Source organism: Lagenorhynchus albirostris, chromosome 19, assembly GCF_949774975.1.
Source record: "Lagenorhynchus albirostris chromosome 19, mLagAlb1.1, whole genome shotgun sequence".
Taxonomy (NCBI): Eukaryota; Metazoa; Chordata; class Mammalia; order Artiodactyla; family Delphinidae; genus Lagenorhynchus; species Lagenorhynchus albirostris.
The window spans coordinates 30,118,581-30,141,988 of NC_083113.1; the positions used below are offsets into that span (position 1 = coordinate 30,118,581).

Sequence of the window (23,408 nt, forward strand, 5' to 3'; positions counted from 1 at the left end):
AGAACAGTCTTTGAGAACCTTTTATTCATGAAAATGTTTTTGTACATTGCCTACAGTGACAACTGAGGAGGGGATCATAGTTGGTCTTTGTGCACATTTCATTGTTACATTATGTTACTGGAGTGATAAAATATCAATCTGCAGTGGAATGCCCATTGGTTCCTGTGGTCATTGGCATGTCCACTGGCAGTCATGGGTCAGCATACTGTAAATACACACCCTCGATCAACAACATGATAAGAGAAAAAAAAAGAGTTGAAGAATTCATCTCCACCCTAAGGTCTTTTATCTTACAGAATGAATTCCTTTTATTCCAATGTTCAAGGGTATCCTAATATGAGAGATAGGGAAGAATAAGCTCTAATCATCCATAAAGAAATCCGTGGTACCTTAGTTAGGCCTAGTGGAAATTAAATGCATATTAACATGGGGATATTTCACTTACTAAAGGAAAAACGATGCCCCAAATGTACTCAGTTTGATTTCTGGGAAGCACAAAGTGCTCATTTAGGATCATAGGAGCTTTCATGTCTCCTAGAATATTGTAGGGGACAGGTGTTCGCGTTACAGCAGCGGTCCCCAACCTTTTTGGCATCAGGGACTGGTTTCGTGGAAGACAATTTTTCCACGGACGGGGTGGAGGGTGGATGGTTCAGGCGGAAATGTGAGCGATGGGGAGCTGCAGACGAAGATTCACTCGCTCCCTGCCGCTCACCTCCCGCTGTGCGGCCTAGCTCCTAACAGGGGGTTGGGGACCCCTGCTTTACAGAAATGGAGCACAGAGAGTCTATGGGTGGTCAGCAGTGCTCGCTTAAATTTTGGATATTAGATGGCTATCACATTGTAAAAACCTGAATCATCCAATTCTTAAAACAGTTAATATCATCTTCAAAAACTGGACCAACTCTTCTTTTAAATAGTTATTAGATGAGTGTCTCTCAGGGAGTTAATACCTTAAAATCACCTTTAACAAGAGTCTCTGGATTCAAACTCAAATTGACTGAGTCTGAATTGGATGGTATTGGGGGATGGGGAGGAGGGAAGGTGGGGAGGTTTCACAGGGCTGGTGAAGCTTCCATTTTATTGTTTTCCAAGTTACTGATATACATTATAGTTGAAGGACTACTGCATTCATCAGCTATATCACCCTAAAACTATATACTAACTTTAAAAATGAGACCCAGCTGTACTATATTATAGTATAGAATTTCTCTCTGACCAAATAGAAAGACTTAATTGCAAAAATTTTATTCTGAGTTTTTTAAATGAACATTTCTTAAAGTTATACTTATTTCTTGGCATAGTATCAAACATGCTATAACGTATTAAAAAAGGCTCATACCAAATACTAACATGAAGATTTTACCTTACCAGATGATTCTCTAATATGTCATATGTCAAATAATAAACACATTAAAAATATCATTTGAAAAAGGAAGATGAGAATGCAATATGCACATCACATTTTTCTCCTGAAAACTAGCCAATTTTGAATAACAAACAAATGCTCTCCTTTTAAAAACATGCTATCACTATGACTAACCAAACAGGGAATATATGTAGTTTGTGATGAGCATTAGTTACTGGCAATGATGAATAACACTGCCATGAAATACAAGAGCTGTAAAGAATCTTGGGGAGGATGTTAATTTTTGTAGAGTTTTTCCAACTATGCTTCTGAAAACACATTATATATTTAAAAAACTGTATTAGAGAATTTTACAGCTCTATTTACTATCACATGTGCTTGCCGGGTTTCGTACCTAAGTGACATTTTTTTTTGACACAAATGTTTTGACACTCATTATACACATTTACTTCCATACACCTCACACAAAATTCAAGTGTAAGCAGCATGATGAAGTCTGTTTTTAATGTGACAGGAAAAAAAAGGCTGCTCAAATGCAAAACATGAAAAATAAAAACCTTTCAAAGTCAGATTTACACTCTTAGATCATCTTCTAATATGGAAAGATAAAGTTTCATGGTGATAAACTAAATATGAGAAAAACATGTCTTTCTTAAAATTTCATTTATGCATTATTCCCAACTAAGTTTAATGTTTTTTATTACAAGAAAGTACTTTCAGTAAATCCTCAAATTGAGGGGAAGTAGAAAATGTATAAGTAATGACCAAATGGCACTTATATTCATGTATTAAGACCATGTTAAATTACTCGAAATTACAAGATGTTAAGATAAATATAAATCAATAAAAATTTCTAAATGTGTGACAGTCCTGTTATTCCATGAATGTTTCCCTTTGCATATACAATTTTCCATTACAATTAAAATCAGAGATAGGCACATAGAAAAAAAATTCAAGTTTTAGAGTCAAAAGAAATGGGTTTTAGTCCTGTACTGGAGTCTCAGCAATGCTGTGTGACTCTGTACAAGTCTCTTAAGTTTTCTTGAGTCTCAATTCCCTCATTTATAAGATATGGGGATAACATTATTTTCTCTGCCATATAATATGGTGGTGGTGTGATCTCTCCATATAATGAAATTTTAAAATTTCAAACATACAACTACTATCTACTTAGGTATATATCACTATAAACCTATGCATTGTTCTATAGAGACAGAAATACCATAAAATAGGAGGTATAATAAATGCTTTAGGTAAAATTAATCGGGGCTGATGAGAGTGGGACCAGAACAAAGCACTGAGGCCAAATGATCTGGGAGGGGGCGCAAGGCAAATTCCACATAAAGCTGTTTAGCCAGTCTATCCTTGCTGGAGAGCTCAAGACGTTACTTTAACTGAGGTCTCAAACCGCTATTGGTAACTCTTAATATAATGAGCCCCTGTGCAAATATAATCAACACTAGTATAAGCAACATACATGATACATACCTCTGGAATGATGCGTAACATTAACTTAGTTATCTTTTCAAAGTAAATCAAAATAAAGGCCTTTCCCTACATTCTTCGGTATAATTTGTTTAATTCATAAAATGTAAATTTAGTTTGCAAAACATATCAAACGTAAAACATAGTTAAAAAGTTAAAGATATAACTGTAGATCAGATGGCTATTTTCTGATGTTTCCGAATATGATCAATTAGAAGCAACTGTTGAATATCAGCTCTAACATATATATTTCAATATATATAAAATTTACTTTCATGTAAACCTGTATTTATCATTTATCAGTATCATACACTGAAAAGACTTAAAAATACACACACATCTGTATCATTTAAGTAAACTTAGCTGTAGAGTAGAATTCTGTTTCTAACATTACCAGAAGGGATTAATTTTTAAAATACCATAATTATGAAGCAGATAAAAAAAGAAAAGTAAAGCAGCTCTTTAAAATTCATCTTAAGATAAAGATGCGTGTGTTTTTTGTTTTAAGAAATAGAAAAAATTGTAAGCGAATACCTTCGCTTTCCACCAACAGAATCACACGAAGCTAATAGGCTGGGTAGCCCAGCAGAAGAAACAAGGGCTTGGAGAGACCAAAAGAGGTTCAAATACAATCTCTACTACTTCCCAGCTTTACGAACATAGGCAAATTTACTTAATTCTGTTTTATTTTCATTGTCTGCAAAATGGGCATTAATAATACCTACATTTCCAAGTTGTTGTGAGGAATTTATAACGATGTATGCCGAGTATTTAGCATAGTGCCTGCTAGCTTACAGTTTGCATTCAATAAATGATAGCAGTTGTTACTGACAACAAAGTGATATGGTTTTCTTAGTAACAGACTGCTGCTCAGGTTAAAGAACTTATTACCAATCTCTTAAAAAAGCTTATTTTTCTTTTATAACATATATAGATTTCTTGCAATCATCTGTTGCTAGTTCTTTAATCAATATTAGGTATTCTGATATCCAATGTTTTGATAGAAAAGATCTCAAACAAGAGGAGAGAACATATGGAATCATGATTTACCTGTTATAAAGTTTATCATAGTTTTCCTTTAAAAGTTCCCGTTCCTTTTCTAAATCATTAATTCTATCCTGCAGCTGAAATGAAAATAAAATTACACATTAGGTGTATAAAACCACGTGGGGATTAAAAAAAACATGTGAGGAGGCTAGCATGTCTTGATTTCTAAATTGCAGCTGTGAACTAGTCCACTTATATCGTCTGTATTTAATTTAGCATTGTTTTTCTTCCAAGTTGTTAAGTAAACATGAAATTAATATTTCTGTTTTAATTTAGTAGGAACGTATGCACTGCTTTATGGCAACATGTACCAAAATTCAATAAAGAACGTGTTAAAAGCTTGCTATTAAGTTTGGGGAAACATAATATTTTTTACTGTCTTCTGCGATGAATTCCATCATTATATTCATTTTGTGTTAATTTCCAGTTGGCCCCCCAAAATAAAAGGATTAACTTTTCTTTTGGTTCGTGGTTCAAACAACTTGTGTCAATCACTATTTACTCTGAAAACACAATTTCTCATGTTACTTGGAATTTACAAAGAGCCAGTAGTACATCTTTCAAATGAATGAACAAATAAAATCGTATACCTTGTTTTATCCCAATGAATAATATTTTTAGAAAAAACTCAGGGTAATAATTATATCTTGATAACTAAAATGTAGCTTTTTGTATTTATTTCTAGTATTTAAGTTTCATTCACCAGTATATTTTGTTGTTACAACCTTTTCCCATGGATCAGAGTACTCTTAAAATTCATTCTCTTCTCAAAATTCTTTTGATGCTAGTGTGAGACACCGTAAAGGATTCTTCCAAGATGAGAACAGAATGTAGACATCTTATTTCATTTCCATTCTGTTTAAGGACAAGTTTAACAGACTGCAGAAAAAGATTGCGCTAGCTGGGAAACATGAGAAGCAACATGAATAGGAAGATGAGTTTTGAAACAACTTCCTAGAAAAAAAGAAATTCTCAAAATTGCTGATGTTGGAGGGCAGAACATCCTTCTCCTTAGAGACAGATCTATTCCTATAATTGTTCTGACATCTCAAATGACTAATAAGCTGTTAAGGCTGAGAAAGTTAAGTTCCTCAGGTAATCTGGCATTTGTTCGTTTAAAAATGTTATGGTTTGCTGTCGCCTCAAGGATCCTTAATCCTTTAGATAAATAGTGGATCTCAGCACATTTGCGAGTATTTTTAAGTACCGATTTGCCATGCACATAATATACTGACTATATTTTGCTGTGCTCAAAGTGCCATGCATGTAGTTTAGGATTTTTAAGTCAATATAATATTTAAAATGTCTCTATTTTACTTTTTCAAAATAGTTATAGAGAAGTGTTAATGCAAAGGAATGGCTAAACTTTTTGGGAGCTTACCTCTTCTATTCTTCTTTCAGAAAATGTCATGGAACGTAACTGCTTCTCAAGAGTGCAGCATTTTAAACGCTGCTCTTTAAGCTGCATGTTTAGCTCATCTCCATTTGCCATCAAGGCATCATGGCTGATCCGGAGAGTTTTTTGCTTCTAAAAAACAAAAGGAAAATCCTTTCAAAACTATTTTTGGATTCTGCTTTGAATGAATGATCACCATTCCATAAATGAGTTTACTCCTGAAGTCCATGTTATAGTGTTTATTCTTTATCTCACAATGTATATATGTTACTATATTAATGTGCCATTATACAGTGTATAACGTCTCCATAAAGGATACTCTTGGCCAAAGTGTATCATGAGGAAGAAAATATTTTAGCAGAGTCACACAATGTAGGCTGTTTTTGTCCTTTATTTTATTTCCTCCTAGTTTTCTGACTTGTTGATAGTGACCAGTGAGTAAATTAGTTTTAGCAAGTAATTATTTTTTCTTTTTGCTGTGGTTACAGTGGTTGGACATGCTGTCTAAAAATGCTGCTGCATGAGTTAAAAATAAATGCTGACCACAGATATTCAAACTGAAAAGATCTGTCACCACACCATATAAATAGCCTTGGAAGGTTAGCTTCTAATTGTAATACAATTAAGAATTTCAATTCAGTAAAATAGTTACTGAAGTCTTCTTAATTTTCAAAATTGACCTATTTATGAATATGTTTTAAATTCAATTTTACATACTTACACTAAAGTCTTTTCATAGAGTCCATATGACCCTAACATGTAATGCCTTATCTGCTAATTAAAATCATTAAGTTTCTATTGAAGTTCTTCAATTGTTTAAAAGAAACATGGCTATTGAGCTACTTGAGTCCAATTTTTGTTAATCTTGCTTATAATCACAGAACAGTATCTTTAACCAGCTTTCTCTGTGCTTCATATCTCGGTGAAGCTGTTGGCCTGAACCTCTCAAATCTCTACCCAAAAGAGGTACCTGTGCTATCAAAGACACTTGATATTCACGGTATTTAAACAAATACCTGGAGTCACTGTTAAATGGAAATCAAAACAGTCAAAGTGATAAAAGAATGCAAAATCACTTTTTAATTCCTTTCTTAATGCTGCCTTTTAGAGATGGCTTTCAGCTACATGTATTTTTAATCTCCCTCTTCCATCCATCTGCAGATAGTGTTATCAATCCCACTCTCTAATTAATTTCTCTTTCATACACCCGTCATATTTATATGGAAGGTAGTGTATTACTTGACATTAAGGAGGTACCTGTAGGATGGAAAACATGACCCAGAGTACGGTTGAAAAATATTTATCTAATTCAATAGTGAATTTAGGCTTCAGATGACCCGCTTTGCATCAATTTACTGCTTTCCTTGTTTCAGTACTTCAAAGAAAGTACTGCTTAATATGAATTCTGCTCATCTGGAATGTTTTGGAGTTCATTAATTCCAGAACCTATGTTAATTATGCAGTGCCATAAACAGGAGTCCTCTGATGGCACATTCCTGTGCGGCCATAGTCCTTGGTAAAACCACCATGGGGATAAGAGTCTCAAGTACCGTCAACCGAAAGGTTAGGATTTAAAATAAATACACTGACAGTTGACATGAGGGGTATTCAAATATTTTCTGATACTGGTAGTGACAAAACAAAACAAAACACCACATATCAAAAAAGATTTAACAAAACTTGATTATTAATCTATTCTTAACATTGATCTATCTTGGATATTTCAAAATGCTTAGAACTGAAGATATATGCAAATACATCTAAACCTTCAGTGTTATGTGCCCATATGATTCCAGATAAAAGGAGTTAAAAATAAATTTTCTTCACCTGAGATGCTTTATGATAAATGTGTTTATTATTTTAAGATGACACAGATATTTATAGAAAGTCCAAGCAGTTAGTTATTTCTTTAGTTATTAAGTTATAAATAGCTAACCATACAGGAAGTGAAATTATACACACTTGAGAATAAAAAGAGCAATCTTTAAAAACTACTTTTTAGTGTTACGACGATTCTACTGAAAAAAAAAAGTTGAACACTATTTTCGAACCTTTGTATCTATGTATCACCATAATAAAATAAATTATCACAGTACCTCTTGAAGCTGAATAAATTTTCCTTCCATTACGGAAAGAGCATTGCTTTTCTCCACTAGCTGCTTATGAAGCTTAATCATTTCTACGTTGTCCCGAATGTTTGACCTTCAATGATGTATTTAAGAAAAAGAGAGAGACAGAATAAAAGATGTAAGACAAAAGGAAAGAAATCTGTGGTGGGACTACAATTTTTCATTGAATATTACATAGAAAAAAATTTACACACTTGCATATCAGTCACTGAGGTTTTTAGTTTATTATACACTTAGGATAGACTTATTATTTAAAACCAACCAGTAGTCATTCTTAACTTTGATAAATGCACAGACTCTCAGAGTTTGAAGGGAGCCCCAAATTTGATGACTTTTGTCACTTCTACAATGACTGATAATATGAATTTAATATCATTTTATAGTGTCCTGAAACTTGGTACAGAGGACATCAGTCTTTAGCACAGCCATTGTTCCACCACCAAACTTCAGACTTATTTGAAGGAGGACTATCATACTCTTTTTCACTAAATGAAAAATATGCCATACAGCCACTCATCTTCCCACCACTCCCTCGAAACAAATGGTATCATAAGATTAGCATTTATTGGAGTTTCCTCCTGGAGTTCAGACTTTTCAAAATATTTCCAGAAAAAGTGACTTAGCATTTTATACTAATAATGCCCAAAGCTGGCATTTAAATATGTTGCAGATGTGCCTTTAGCTGTAAGAGATCATTTAACGTCCACAGGGTATATAGAAACTCTATATGCTGCAATACTAGTTTGTATTTTTCCTACTGAGATTAAAGCAAATGTACAATTTAACAGGAAGATCTTGTTAAAGGTTAATCATAGATCTAAATGAATACCTGTTTTCAAAAGGCATTTATTTTCCTGACAGAGAAAGGTTCCTTAATTTAATACGTTTTACATTCAAAAGTATTTTAAAAATTGTGAAGCTTGGTTTTAGACTTCATTTTCTAAGAAAAATAAACATAAAAAATTTAAGTTCAGAAAATTATTTCAGTATTTAAAGTAAGTAATTTTACTTCCAAAACTTATCTAGTATACACATATTGGAAAAATTGTCACAACGCCCTACTGGAACCAGAAAATGGACTACAAAGCTCACACATCTGTAAACCAGCTGAGGACCTGAAATACTTAATTTTCCTCTTTGATATTTGAAAGTTCATTGTATTTTGGCATCGAACAGTTAGTTGTCCTCACACAGAAGATAAACAAGTCCAAGAACCTGGATCTTGCCCAGGTACAGTCTTAACACAATGTTAAAACAATTATGTGTCTAAAACATGTTATCTAGTAGTACTGAGCACACATTCAACAGTACACTCACCAATATTCCCCTCAGTATTATTTTTACTCACTAAGAAAAAAAAATAAGATGAAGGGAAAATATATTTTGAATAGATCTCAAGAAAATATTCATATTTTTTCATATTTATTAGTCAAAATAGAACTTACCTGTTTTCCCCAGAATTACTTGGTTTGACTGCTCAACAGTGAGTGACATTTATTGATACAAAAGGTTAGAATACTATTCAAGTAATTTCAAACCTCTTCTTACGTTTTCAGCTGTACCTGATAATTTTACTTGTTTTTAAGCATGTTAGTATTTTCAAAAAGATATATACATGAGATATGTTTGAATAGTAACTATTACTTGATGACATTAACAAAAAATTAAGCCCAACAAGCCTTTCAGTCACATAGGGTCATAGAAACAGCAGGTTTTAATTTTTAATTTTCTTTGTAAGGCAAAGGCCAGTAAGTTGCAAAAACTTTCAGTGGTCTAATTGGTGGATGCTTTCTTGAGTATTTTCCTAAAGTCCTCGGAGTTTAAACTTTTCAGAATATTGACTTAGTATTTTATACTAATGATGCCCAAACAGTGGGCACAGATACAACAGAAATAGTATTTATAAAAGAGCAATAACAATGCGGTACTTTAAATAAAAAGTCAGTTCGCTAGAGAGTATACCTATTTTGGGATGACACAACACCTGCAAATCTTTAACAATTATTTTAAAGTGTCAGTTTTAGGGCTTCTATACATAATAGTCATTATTATGATGGGATATTTTTGATGGCAACAATGCTGTTAAGCTGAAAGTGCAGAGTCAATGACATAAAGTACATAAAAGTTAAAAGCAACATTGTGATGAATGTGGCCTGGTCTTCAGGAAGGTGTGCAATGAAAAATCATCTGAAACCTGCCAATCAACATTTTTACACAGATGAAATATGGTAAAACAACAAGGGTGTACGTGAGAGAGGAAAGAGGGAAGGAGCTGTCACAGAAAAGTGAGAAGGATGTTGGAGGCAAGAGGGAGCTAGAGTCATTGCTAAGTGGCCTGTCCTAGACCTCTCTGCATGTGAAGGAAGGCCTCAGGTTGGTTTCCTCTGAAGGAGAGACAGGGCTAATTTTATGAGCAATATTTTATGTGACCTCCACATAGTATTTTCCTGCCCTGTTCCATGCACTATGAAGGGAACATCAAATCTTCAGGATGATGACATTCGAACAGAAAGAACAATGCATAGTAAAAACATTCAGATGAACTCTGATGGTCATGTACCAATTCATACATGCTGCATTACACATGGTGAAATGATCTGCAAATGGATATCAAGCATACTAATTAAGTGCTTTGTAAAAACAAATTTCTCATATTTTTCAACAAGGATTTTGAAAAACACTATAAAAAATTAAGTTGGAAAATGTGTTTTTTTTTCTTTTCCTTTTTTAACAGACATTATTTAGAATTATGCTCAAATCTTCTAAAACTATGAGAAGAGCTGTTGGCCCATCTCTAAGATTAAAAACAAACTGAAATAAATTAGATTTTATCTTGAAAAAAAGTAATCCAGCTCAAAAACCTATGTGCCAAGTTTCTCTCATATAATTTGAAACAGTCAAGCAATAAACTCTGAAAGAGGAATTTCTAATGGAAGCCTTGAAAACACTTGACTCCAGCTTTGCTACTGGGTGCCATAATAAATCCAGAAACTTAAAACCTCAGATATACTGAAGAAGGAAAAACTTTCAGTGGTGCTATGTAATGTATAGTCTAATATGAAAGCTTAAGAAGCCAAAATCTTTGCTCCAGTGAAAGTTTCTAATACTTCATTTCCCAGGCACACAATTCCTCCCTGCCGCAACCCCCATCAACATTTCATTCTTTGCTGCAGTAAGGATTATGAATGCTAAAAAAAGCTTCTTGATTTTTTTGAGGCAAAAAATGTTGTAATATAGTACTTTAACACCATTTAGAAGGGAAGGTTTTAGAATACAAAAGTTGTTAGGTAAGATATTTATGAGGTAGAACGAAGAGGTTCTTTTTGAGTAACAGTTTTAGGGTAACTAACTTTGGGGGATAAGGTTGAAAACAATCTTAGGATTAAAAAAAACTCTACGCTTTTTTTTTTTTTTGGGGGGAACAGTGGCAGACTCTCTAAGTATATCGTTGAGAGAAGTGTAGGTCATTCATAGCTCTTATTAGGGATACACAGATAACAATAAGGTATCACTTATGAATAGAATTATATGAGGTTGCTAGTGAATTAAATGGAATAAGCTTCACTAAAATAGCCAAGTAAAGTCTATTTGAAAGGTAATGACTTTGTTCAAAACTGCTGCTTTAGTTCACAGATGAAAATAATGCTCCCTGATTTAAGATTGCATAAAGGAAAACGTTTGTATGTGTATGTTTATTTGCCTCTGGATTGTATCTTTCTTGTGTTGGGTCAAAATGTAAATCAGAACTCAACATTTTCTTATTCTTAAACACGTGCAAGGAATGGAGGGGGACAGTTATGTAGAGCTTTCTACATGTACATAATCTCTCTACATGTACATAAACTCTTCTGAAAATGGAAGGAGCATTCCCAAGGACTGGTTGGGGACAGGAAGAACCCAAATCCTGGCTCATCTTCTTAAGGGGCCATTTTGAAGATCAAGTTTAATGGATTCTGACTAGTAATGGGAATTTGAGAATTATATTAAAAATATCAAAAAGCCCAATGAGAAATGTAGACTCACTGGCAATTAAGCTGTAAAAGCGAACTAAAGGTTTTATATTGTTTTTACTTTTGGATAGAATTATAGCAAATCGGTGCAATAATACAGGCTATTTCACAATTATCAGAAGCAATGATTAGCATGATACAGGTCTTGGATGAAAAAAAAACAAATTTATTAAATTAATACACACTGCTTACTTAGGAGGCAAAATCTTTCAGAATACCAAGGTCTCTGGGGATAAAAGCATCTGGTTTTAAAAGGTAGGAACCACTTACTCATTTCAACCTCTTCATTTCACAGTTAAGGTAGCTAAATGAGGCTTAGAGAAGTAAAGAATCTGGCCAGAGTTCTTATGGGAGAGATCCAGGTCTAAAGAGAGAAATTCTTCCTACTCTTGTAAGTTGCTTCCTTTCTCTGAGATGTTCCTAAGTTTTAGCTTTCTCTCCACTCTCACATACACACTAACACACTAGTTACTATTAATTTTGATAATTTCTGTGGTTTAAATAAAGTGCTTGGGAAACATGCCAAGCAGCTATCACAAAAAAACTTAGATAACATTAATAATAAAAAACTTGGGGATAAAAGACATAGTATTTGAGTGTGATAACTTTTCATTAGGCAAATTTCAAGGTATTCAAAACAACAGTAGGAACTTGTTGGATGTATTTTTAAAAAATGACAGATTACCTCCCTGTATAATAGTAATGTCTGCATGGTTATCCCTCGCCCCAGTTACCCTTCTATCCAAGAGCCAGATGTGCCCTCTAAATTAGGGGGCTGGGCAATCAGGCAAATCCAAATTGAGGGGCATTCTGCACACAACTATCATCAATGGGCTGGAAAAGACTGGAGAACCACTCTAGAATAAGGGAAACCTAAAAGTCATGACAATTAAATACAATACATGACACTTGATTGGCTATGGGATTAAAACAAAGAAAAACAAAACAGGGCTTTGCTGGTGGTGCAGTGATTGGGAATCTGCCTGCCAGTGCAGGGGACACAGGTTCGAGCACGTGCGGCGGAGCAACTAGGCCCGTGTGTCACAACTACTGAAGCCCACGCACCTGGTGACCATGTTTCACAACGGGAGAGGCCACCACGATGAGAGGCCCACACACCGCAGAGAGGAGTGGCCCCCGCTTGTCGCAGCTAGAGAGAGCCTGTGTGCAGCAATGAAGACCCAATGTAGCCAAAAATAAATAAATTAATAAATTAATAAAAGAAAAACAAAACAAAAATAGCAATTAAAAAAACAGCTATAAAGGCCATTATTGGGACAATTGGGAAATTTTAATATGGACTGTGTATTTAGATGATACTACTGTTGCATTCATTGTGAAATGTCCTGAATGTGTGATAGCTGTACTGTGGTTATGTAGGAAGATGTCCTTGTTCCGAAAAGGTGCTTAGAAATGTAGAGAGGGTGACATGATATATGCACCTAGCTCTGAGAGAGAGAGTGGGAGAGAGGGGGAGGGAGGGGAATGGGCCTGTGCCTGAGTGGGCAGAATGCAGAACAGGCTGTGTCATTCACAAACATGCCAAGGGGTGAAAGGTATGTGTGTTCACACTACTATTCTTACAACTTTGCTGTAGGTTTGCCATTTTTCAAAATGAAAAGCTGGGGAAGAATTTTGAGTGCCAGGAAGTAATCCGCGTCTGTGCACAGCTGGAAAGATGGAGCCCCTAAAGCCAAGCTGCTTTGTATACTGTGCGGCTGCAAAAGGCCTCTGTGTTTTATGACTTGACAGTGTGCTGTCAACCAAAGGGAAGGGGGCAAGTCAGTGTCTGAAATATTTACGGGTTAAATTTCCTCCACTGGGACATTACGGCACTTACATGATTTCTAATTAAGAAGGTAAACACCCTAACATTTACTTAAAAAAACACTTAGTACAAACTAGTTACACATTTGGTAAGAGTATAAATATTTTTGGAGTTGAAAAAGTCAGTAAAAGGTAAAATCATCCTGATTTTAATGTTCATGTACATGTGTTCACTGGTTACTGCTTTGCAGTTAATTTAAGATGGCCTTTTTCATAAGCAGAAAATGTGCATTTTTATATTGTTTAAATTTTAATATGGATTTTTGTTCAAAACAACACAGACATTCAGGCTACTTGTAAATGATACAAGATTTTTTGCTAATGAGGCATTATGTAGAACATATGCAAAAATCACAACTCAGTCTTCCAAAATAGACCACAATAACAGGAAAAGACATGATTTTAATAAAAAAGAGCAGCACTGGGCTTTTACTTCAAAGCAATTAAGGGCTTTGGATAACCAAAAGTTTATGTCAAGCTGATGCCAAACCAAACTGGTCTATTAAACACATACTACGAAGAGTTTCTGTAATATTCTATGAAAAGGCTCTTTGCCATAAATATCAAGCACCGCACTCTGAAGATTACAACTACGTTAGGTTCATGTTTGAGAACAAGGAGTCCAACATTCAGATCAGACTTCTAGAATTTCAAATCTGAAATAATGTATCCATGAAAGAGAAGTTTAAATATGTTTTCCATTTTGTGATTTTTCTCTACAGTAAATTATACCAAGTTTTATATTCTCCCCAACATTTTTCAACAGTTTTCCATTAGTCTCAAAAAAATTTCTGTTACACATAAAATTTTGAGCTATGTGTAAACATATAAGAAAAAAAAAAGACTTGAAGACCCTTATTTGAAGTCATTTCTTCAGTTTTCAACAACTGTATTTCAAGAAACAATGTTATTCACCATAGGTACCCTTCCTTCTAAGCAAATAACCAATAATTTTCAATTTTATAAAACTGTAAGGTAGGGTACAAATTGCTTTCATTATTTGGCCTCTGCAACAAAAGCTTCTTTAATAATACTTATTTTGTCTCTGCTTCTAATTCTTGATGTGACAAAAAATAGACTGCTATGGAGTGAATAACATAATCCCCTAAGGTTAGCCTTAGTTTAGTTTTTAAGGTAAACTCTTCTACGTGTATATGCTGATGTCTTCTGCTGAAAATACCTTATACTAGAAAATATGCAGACCCATCTATGACTCTAGTTCTTCGGCTGTTCTAGTCCTAGGACTGAAGGACTTTTGGATTTCCCTTTCAATTAACACAACACTCTAGTTCTTAGATGATCATATTCCTTTGGAAGAAGGAACAGCCAACACAGGGTCGATCTTACTCTTTGGGAATTTAAGAAATATAACAGAGAAAGTAGTCTGATAACCTTGTACTCAGCTGTTGAGGAATGGGCTCCAAGCTTGGGCTTGGCCTAATGCAGAATTTTTATATTCAGATAATATTTTAAATATGGCTGTTGGCAATTTATTAAGATCACCATATTCAGTTTTGGGGTCTTCAGCACTGTTCCTCACAAGGAACCATTTATTGGTTTTCCAAGAAGGCTAGGTCTATTCTTAGGGGCAACATGGATAACTCCCAGGTATTTAAAACCCTGGTTCAAAGCCAGGGTTCAAATTACATTCCCTATTACAAATATAATTCTCAAAAATATTCATTTTTCTTTTGCCCTGCACTTAGAAGAGTATATTAATGTCACTAAACATATAGAATTTCATTACAAAATTTAATTTTACACATAACTTTTTAGGAACACAAATTAGTAGAGATAATATTAACCTTTTAAATCTTTGAAATAAAAAGATTTTCATATATTTTTGGCCCACTTTATTTTTTTAAAACAAGTCTTCTATTATGCATCTTAGCTTTTTCAAATATAACTATGTAAGGTTTGTTTGTGAAAGAAGAAGTAAACTCTGATTCTAAAATGAAAAAGTGGAAAATCATACTTGGTTTTTCTAAATGAGAACCTACTCACATAAGTATGATATCACACTTGGTAAGGGAAAAACAAATAGAGGATCTAGGTCTGGCTTAAAAATATATTAAGAGAGGGCTTCCCTGGTGGCACAGTGGTTGAGAGTCCGCCTGCCGATGCAGGGGACACGGGTTCGTGCCCCGGTCTGGGAAGATCCCACATGCCACAGAGCGGCTAGGCCCGTGAGCCATGGCCGCTGAGCCTGCGCATCCGGAGCCTGTGCTCCACAACGGGAGAGGCCACAGCAGTGAGAGGCCCGTGTAACGCAAAAAAAAAAAAAAAAAAAAAAAAAAAAATATTAAGAGAAAAATAAAAGAGACAAAAGATGTAACAATCATATGCAATGTGTAGAGCTCATTTGGATTCCAATTCAAACAGCAGGAAGTCATCGTTACAGAAGTTTGAATATAAACTAGTTATTAGATGGTATGAAGGAACTGCTGTTAATTTTGTTAGGTGTGATAATGGCACGGTGATTACATTAAAAAAATTCCTTATCAGACAGCAATATATACTGAAGTATTTACAGGTGTGATGACATGATATTTGGCAGGGGCTAATTAATTAAAGAAAATGAAGGTGAAGGGATAGATGAAACAAGATTGGTTAGCATGTTGATAATTGTTAAAGTTGAGAGATAAGTACATGAGATTTCAATATACTACTCTCTGTACCTTTGAGTATGCTTGTTCCAAACAAAAAGAAAAGGGCCATAAAGGAAGAAAATAATTCAAGGAAGAATATGGTAAAAAGATAAAATCTTGTTGGAAGCACAAAATGAGAGAAGAGGTATTAGGAACCAACAAATGACAAAGGAGGACGGAAAAGAAAATACTATATATTATCAAACATCAAAAATGAAGAGGCAGCAAGGAGACTACTGAAGGGCCCCACTGTCACCCATGACAATCAGCAGAATTCGATGCAAACTTTGAATATTAGGAGAGGTAACATCTTTATGGGATGAAAAAAATGGGTACTGTATTATGGAATTTACTACCTCTTAAGGTTGGGAAAAACACTTAAAAAAGGTTGGGCTTATTCACAAGTTATGCCAACAGCTGAGTCCTTGTCACACATATTGTTTTGGTAGGTACAATCAAATGGAATCAGAACTTCCTACCTGCTTGGTAAATGAGCAGAGGAAACAAGATGAGGCAGAGTAGGTTAGGGAAAAATGCCCTTAGACTTGAGTTGTTGATAGCAGTTAGTAGGTCTAGAGCAGGCTTATATGAAGAATGTTAAGTAAAAACATGATTTTTAAATAGACTAGGCTTATCCTTCTATGGCACATGATAAAGTATTTTAAACTAATTTTGACCTTATCAAAGTGATATTTCTGTTTTAACATACCTTTGATCTGTAGCCTGCTGTTCTCGAAGCTGAAGAAGAGATAACTCAATTTCATTTTCTTTTCTCCTCAACTGAGTTTTCAGGATCTCAGCCAAGTGTTCTAACTCTTCTATCTGGCCTCTCTGTGACTGAATAACATTTTCTCTGAAATAAAGAATCTTTACAAGAATTTGCAGCTTGAGGGAAAATCTGCAGTATATAAGAGCAGTACAAAGAGAGTGTTTCATAGTAAAGGGCAAGCAAAAGTTAAAAATTTTAGCTTAAATGCCCCGGCACATAGTGAAATAGTAGCAGATTAAATGTGATGATTTGGAAGTACATATGGAAGAATTCAAGGTATTGCTTTATATAAGATAATGTCCTAGGCAACGGACTGGACTGTGGTTCAGTTCAATGCAGTATTTATTGGTCACCTACTAAGTACTCTGTGATCTGGTCTTCTTCAGATAATTTATGTGCCTTTGTTCTTTCATATGCACACCTGCCTACACCACCCAAATTAACACTTCATAGAGAGAAGGCAAGAAGTTTGCAAACCATAACTTAGTGGTCTCTGCTTTATATTTTCTCTCTACCATGTCTGGCAGCATCCCAGTGTACCAAGCCTCAGGACTGGTCTGAACCCTTGCTTTTCCACTGACTAACAGGAAACAAGGTTAGGTCTAGTCTTTTAGTTTTATTCTTTCACAGGCAATCATTACTGTAACTGGTATTTAAAATATTCAAAAGTAAAAGTTTAAGCCAATATTATTCTTAAGCAGCTATCTAAATGATACTCTTTGTCTCCTGCTTTCTCTCCTCATTCAGAATTGTTACTTTTTGATGATCCAGGTGAAGGCCTTATCTTCATTTGTGTGACTTACAGACACTGAGATCACCATGAGGCTTTGATTAACTGGAAAAGTAAGCTAACCGTGGCAGAAGTAACTTTTTTGAAACCACAGTATGATGAAGAATGCGGTACCATAGAATCAGCATGAAACAAAATCTGAAATCCATATGTATTTGATAGCTCCAAACTTTTAAGCCACTCCCTCCAATTCTTTTTTCTTTTTTTAAACCACAGAAAGGCTAATTAATTCATGATCTAAAAAACCCCGAAAAACCAAAAAAACTACCTGTAATTCTTCTGAGAATGAAAATGTTGCCTCTGAAGCTTATACTATTCTAAATGACTGGGCTTTATGCCATTCCATTGAGGGGGAAATTATAATAAAGAAGACTCTTCTCTAAATGCTTCCACTGAGGCAACTGGTTAAGTTTTTCATTTACCTCATTGTACTGGAAAGATGTTATATAATATCTGTTCTTACCTCACAGACCTAGCTGTATTTTAATGGAGCAAATTATTTGTACACAAACCAATTCTGTTTAAAATAAGGGCAAGGGAGGGATCAAAAAAGACATGATCAATATACAGTGTTCTAAAATGATCACAAAAAGAATACATACAAATTTCTTATTTCTCCTCTGGCTTCTTCGAGTAAAATGTTGCCATGTTTTGTAGGCATGGGTTGCAGAGTTTCTGCTACATCTGTATCTTGGAATTTAATACCTAAAAATAAATTAATAAGATTATTAATTAGTGAAGTTATTTAGAAAAGAAGGACCCTTGACTTGCTATCGTAAGGAAATATGCAATACAATAAAGTCTCTTAAGTACTGAGAGATATGTGCTCCATAGTACAGAGAATCAGACATACATTGCCAAAGGAACTGTTAAGATCTCAGCCACCAGTTGGCATTAAATAAAACACAGCAACAAGTATTGCTCATTTAACAAATTCTACTATGGAAACCAAATTACCCAGAAATAGTTTTATTCAACTTAGATTTAGAACTTCCAAAGTAAATGCTGAAAGAACCAAAATTTTAACAGGTCTTTACAATATAAACTGATGTATGAAGGAAAAAGTTTTCAAAACCGTGATTTTTTTTGAGTATTTTTGATAAAGGTTTTTTGATTTTTAAATTACTCATTCATACCCCTTGACCTTACATTTTGAACCTTATCTTCATTTGTGTGATTCACAGATACTGTGAGCGTTAAGTCAAAATGTTTCCTGTACTTTCATTTATTCTACCTCAATAAGAAAATCCATATTTAAACAAACGTAATTTGAGAAGCGATCATCAATAGGATTCCTTTAAATGAAACATTTTGCTGCTGCACTTAAATATAATTTTTCTTATAAAAATAATTACAATTTTTGTAACTTACAATAATTTTGTAAATATTGTAAATTACAATAATTTTTACAAGCCTGGTCCCATTGTTAAAAATGAGACCTTCTTTTAATTATAGGAGTTACTTTACACTTATAGAATAATTAGGCTATTAGTTTTAGGTAAATGAAGTATGACAAATAATTTAGATTTTTAAAATGGAGAATAGTTCCAGACATAAAGGTACAGAAAAAACTCATTCTCCTTATAAAAGTTTACTTTTTAAAAATGAGAATTTTAATTAGGAAAAATGGAACTATCATTTGCTTATTTCCAAAACTTTCAACATTTATTGCTGTAATCCAGAGTAAAGAATGGAACAGGCCCTGCCTAAAACATTACAATAGTTTACTGTGTTAAAATTTGCCAATTATATTATTTTGGCAGTAATACTAATTCTTAAGCTTTTCCTACATAAATCAAGGAAAAACTAAACATTACTACTAGAACTTAAAAAAAAACCCCACTTATACTCAAAACATATCTTAAAACTTACAGCCTCATGGTGATTTTCCAATGGCTATATTTAAAACGTATACACTTTATAATCTTTCTACTGGTTCTTCACAATAAGAATTGTTTTTACACTACACTGATCACACCTTAAGCCAGTACTTTCTATCCTTTATCCTGACAAGGTACAAATAGGAAACGATAATATTTGTACAGCAGCTTTGGGGGGTAAGACTGCTTGTGGCCCAAGAGGGTCAGGGTTCTTGCCCAGCCCCTCAGGCTGTGGTATTTCTGAAAACTCTGGTCTAAGTCCCAGCCTCAAAGGCGGTCTTGAAGAGTCTATTAAGGCTACTAAGGTAGCGATCTTGATAATGATGCCTCAGGTTTACACAGAAAGAAGTTAGGAAAGTATTCATTACTATTTAATCCTTTGTGCAACTTCTATGTCCTAGACTCTGTACCAGTGAAAAAGTTCTGAATTACTAACAGTGTAAATACAAGGAGAAATTAATCTATGTAAGTAACATTTTAAAGGCCCTTCTATTCTGTGGCTCTTCTACAAGGAGAAACTTCCATCAAACTCTTCTATTTAAACAACAATTCATAGTACTAGATTAGCTTGCCATGTTAATCTAGTATTTGGGCATCGTTTTTATTTAGCATAAAAGACCTTGCAGACCACAGGGATCATCTTGCCCAACTGTAGTCACAGATGACAAAACTAAGGTTCAGAGAAAATAAATGACTATTTAAAGGTAAAATATATTGTTGTGGACCTCCCATCTCCTGACCTTTCTTCTAACCTGGTGTTATCATTCCATTTTACAGATGCGGAAAATGAGGCTCTGGGAAGTCAAGTGCTCTCTTCCACATAAAAAGTTAATTAGCAGCAGAACGTATTTTTGATTTATAATTCATTATGATTACTTTGGTTATATTCAAAGTCTACTGCTAATCTCACATAGCTAGGAGTAGCCAAGCTCTTTTATCCTGGAGCTGCCTCCTGCCTACTATGGAGGCCTTACTGACTTCAAAGGAACTCTGTCTAGGGAATATATAGTGTTAACATTTTGGCTTGGAGAGAAAAACAGAACAAATTTTTCTCTTTTTCTGTTCAGATGGTGTTTTTTGTTCCCTCAATGAATTGAAAGTTTTACATGATTTTTTTATTTCCCTAAAAATGTTTGGTCTTTAAGTGGAGCATGTTCCAAACAAAGATGAACTAGAACTAAAATTCGATTTTCTTCCCTAGTAGTTGAAATGAAAAAAGTATTCCTTAAAATATTTATTGACTTTTTGCTTCATTATAAATAAAGTTTGTCTGTGGGTGGAGGGAATGGGGAATTTTCATTAGAAATACTTAGGTTCTGTCTACAGTATTGAGTCTTCTATATTCAATTGAATTGCTCTGTAAGCTGGATAGGTTTTAGGTGATTCATTTTCAAGATGAGAAGAGTGATTAACCAATGATCATTTTTTGAAGATGGAAGAGACCTTTATGGTCGCTTGCTTAAATCCTTTTATTTTAGGTGTAAAGAAAACTCAATTTCAGAATGATTAGAAGACTTGTTCAAGGTCACCAGACAATAAGCAGAGGAGCAAGAACCCAACTTTTTAAACCCCTAGTTATGTGCACACTCCACTGTCAAGCTGCCTCCACACAATGAGGAAGATTTAAACAATTCTGTAAAATTTATAGAAGGCCTTTGGATGAAGAACCTAAGTGTGATCCTTCAGAACAACAGTGTGACCATATGAGCAAATTAGTGGTTTCTCTATTTGCCTGAGTCAATGTGATTTCCATCCATAATATAAAAAACCAACTCAAACTAAACTAAACCCGTAATTGATGTAGTTTCATACATGCTTCTTTTATTAGTTAGGAGGAATAGTTTTACTAGACAAATGTAAATGTTTTATTAGACAAATTTGAGCATGATCTAGTGATTCTTATATAAAATGATCTTCATGTTAATGTGATTTTATCAAAAAGTCAAAAAATGATTTCTCTCTTTCTAAAGACACTCAAAAACATGAATAGTACAGAAATAAAACTCTGTGTGTATGTACGTATGTGTGTGTAAAACAAGTTATTAACTTAAATTTAGGATTTAATGTAAACTTTATTTTACCTTTCCTGGGGCATTCCTGTAAGCCTGCATTTTCATTCACTTTTCTACGCCCAGTGTTAACACGAGATTGCACATAACTGTATGGAGTTTGCCTGTGACCCTGGATCTGAAGTTGCTGTTTGGTTGAAATTAGTCTGTTTTTGAGGACTTCATTTTGTCTTTCAAGCTCATGAACTTTCTCTTGCAGCCGCTCAATCATTTCTTCCATTTCCACATCTCTTCCCAGCCGCTTGGGGCCGCCACCAACCCATTCATATCTTTTCTTGTCATTAACTAGCCGTATTAACTTGGTGGCCATTCTAGGGAAATAATAAAAAGATGAAAAGGAATGTGAGAAGTCAGCATAAAATGCATTCTGTTGAAAGGAACATAATCACTGTGAAGACTTCAGTGCAGAACCTGAATAATAAATTTCAGGTTTTGATGTAACTATTACTGCCTGTGAAGAATCCTTTGATGATAATTGAAACCACTGGGCAACAATCTGCTTTATAGCACTGACAAATAACAGTTTCCTAAGGCTTATCATTTAAGGTTAGTAAAGAGAGGACACATATTTACTCCATATGTTCCTCAAATGCAATTTTTAACGCATGACCTTATGTAGGAATGCTGTATGCACTTAAATGTAGCTACAGATTGTGGATATGGTGGGTTATATCTGCAAGCCACAGTAAGTTAAAACTTTGCAAAATTGTATTAAGACTATGCAGCATTTAGGTGATGTATTGTTTTCAGTTTCTCTAGGATTAAGACATATTACAAATATAAAAATGTTAAAATGCATAGATACATACATATTAAAAGCCCAATGAAAAATTCAAAAGAAACCCAAATGCACCATTAAATGTTGCTTAGTGCTCAAGAAACATGCCTGTTTAATGGTAGAACTTAATTAGGTACAGAAAGTATTATTTCAATGGTACTTTTAAATTTAGACATACATTGTGCTTTTGACATCTCAGGAGTTTATACCTTTGATTCTTTTAAGTTTTGATAAAAACTGGTTAGACAGAACAAAAGACAGAAAGGGCACATGGGGGTGATGTAATATACACGTACGGAAAACATGCTTGACAGTGAATGGAAAAATCTTGGCAGTACAAGAAAGAAAAGGTGGCTTTGATGAGAGACACAAGTTCAAGACTTTACAAAATTGGTCGCACATCTTCAATAGCTGATTCTAGTTTATAGTGAATCTATTTTTATAAAGACCCAGACAGGAGATTGAAAATAAAAACACACTTCATTTTTCTTTAAACGGGGGTTTGCTTTATTTTAGCATGGTTATGGACAGAAGCTTTTACTTAGGAGAACAAAAGTGAAATAAAAAAAACCCTTAATAGCTTTGGGATGTCACAGAACAACCTTTTTTTGCCCTAAGCAGAGTCCTCAGTAAAAGCAGTAGTAATACATGTCTATCTACACTTCTGGCTACTCGGCCTACAGCATGCAGCATCAGGGGAAAGCTATGCATAACATAATCAGTTAAGATTGTTTTCTTTTTCCCTTGAGGCACATCCATTAAACATGCTTTATAAAGGATATAGGATAATAAAAACCAAGATCCAAGAGTACCACAAACACCCTAGTAAAGTAATCAATGGATTAGTTCCTTTTCCACCTAATCCAGAGAAGGATATATCATTGAGGAATCTGGGCAGGTATGTAGCCCAACAGAGCCACACACTCTACCTAGCCCTTTAGGACTCTGAGCCCCACCAAACGGCTTATCCATAGAAAGATGGGAGCCATTTAAATGAGATGTCAACCTAAATATCTGAATCTTCTTTTACACAAAGACTTTCACACGGATAGAGATTACATTCAAAAGAAAGACATAGATTTAAGCAAAGATCAATAAAACTAAAAGCTGGTTCTTTGAGAAGATAAACAAAATTGATAAACCATTAGCCAGACTCATCGAGAAAAAAAGGGAGAAGACTCAAATCAATAGAATTAGAAATGAAAAAGGAG

General features: G+C 34.3%; 1 protein-coding gene across 2 annotated transcripts in view; it reads right to left on the reverse strand.

The window, feature by feature from the left end:
- The window catches only part of RPGRIP1L (RPGRIP1 like), a 120,797-nt gene that overhangs the window by 90,559 nt on the left and 6,830 nt on the right, over positions 1 to 23,408 (reverse strand). For both annotated transcript variants that reach the window (XM_060130206.1, XM_060130207.1), the window contains exons 3-8: positions 21,432 to 21,730; positions 18,073 to 18,175; positions 16,621 to 16,764; positions 7,394 to 7,499; positions 5,283 to 5,429; positions 3,905 to 3,978 (exon numbers count right to left, since the gene is read on the reverse strand). In XM_060130206.1, the coding sequence (XP_059986189.1) occupies positions 3,905 to 3,978; positions 5,283 to 5,429; positions 7,394 to 7,499; positions 16,621 to 16,764; positions 18,073 to 18,175; positions 21,432 to 21,730 (873 nt within the window). The remainder of the gene's footprint in view (positions 1 to 3,904; positions 3,979 to 5,282; positions 5,430 to 7,393; positions 7,500 to 16,620; positions 16,765 to 18,072; positions 18,176 to 21,431; positions 21,731 to 23,408) is intronic.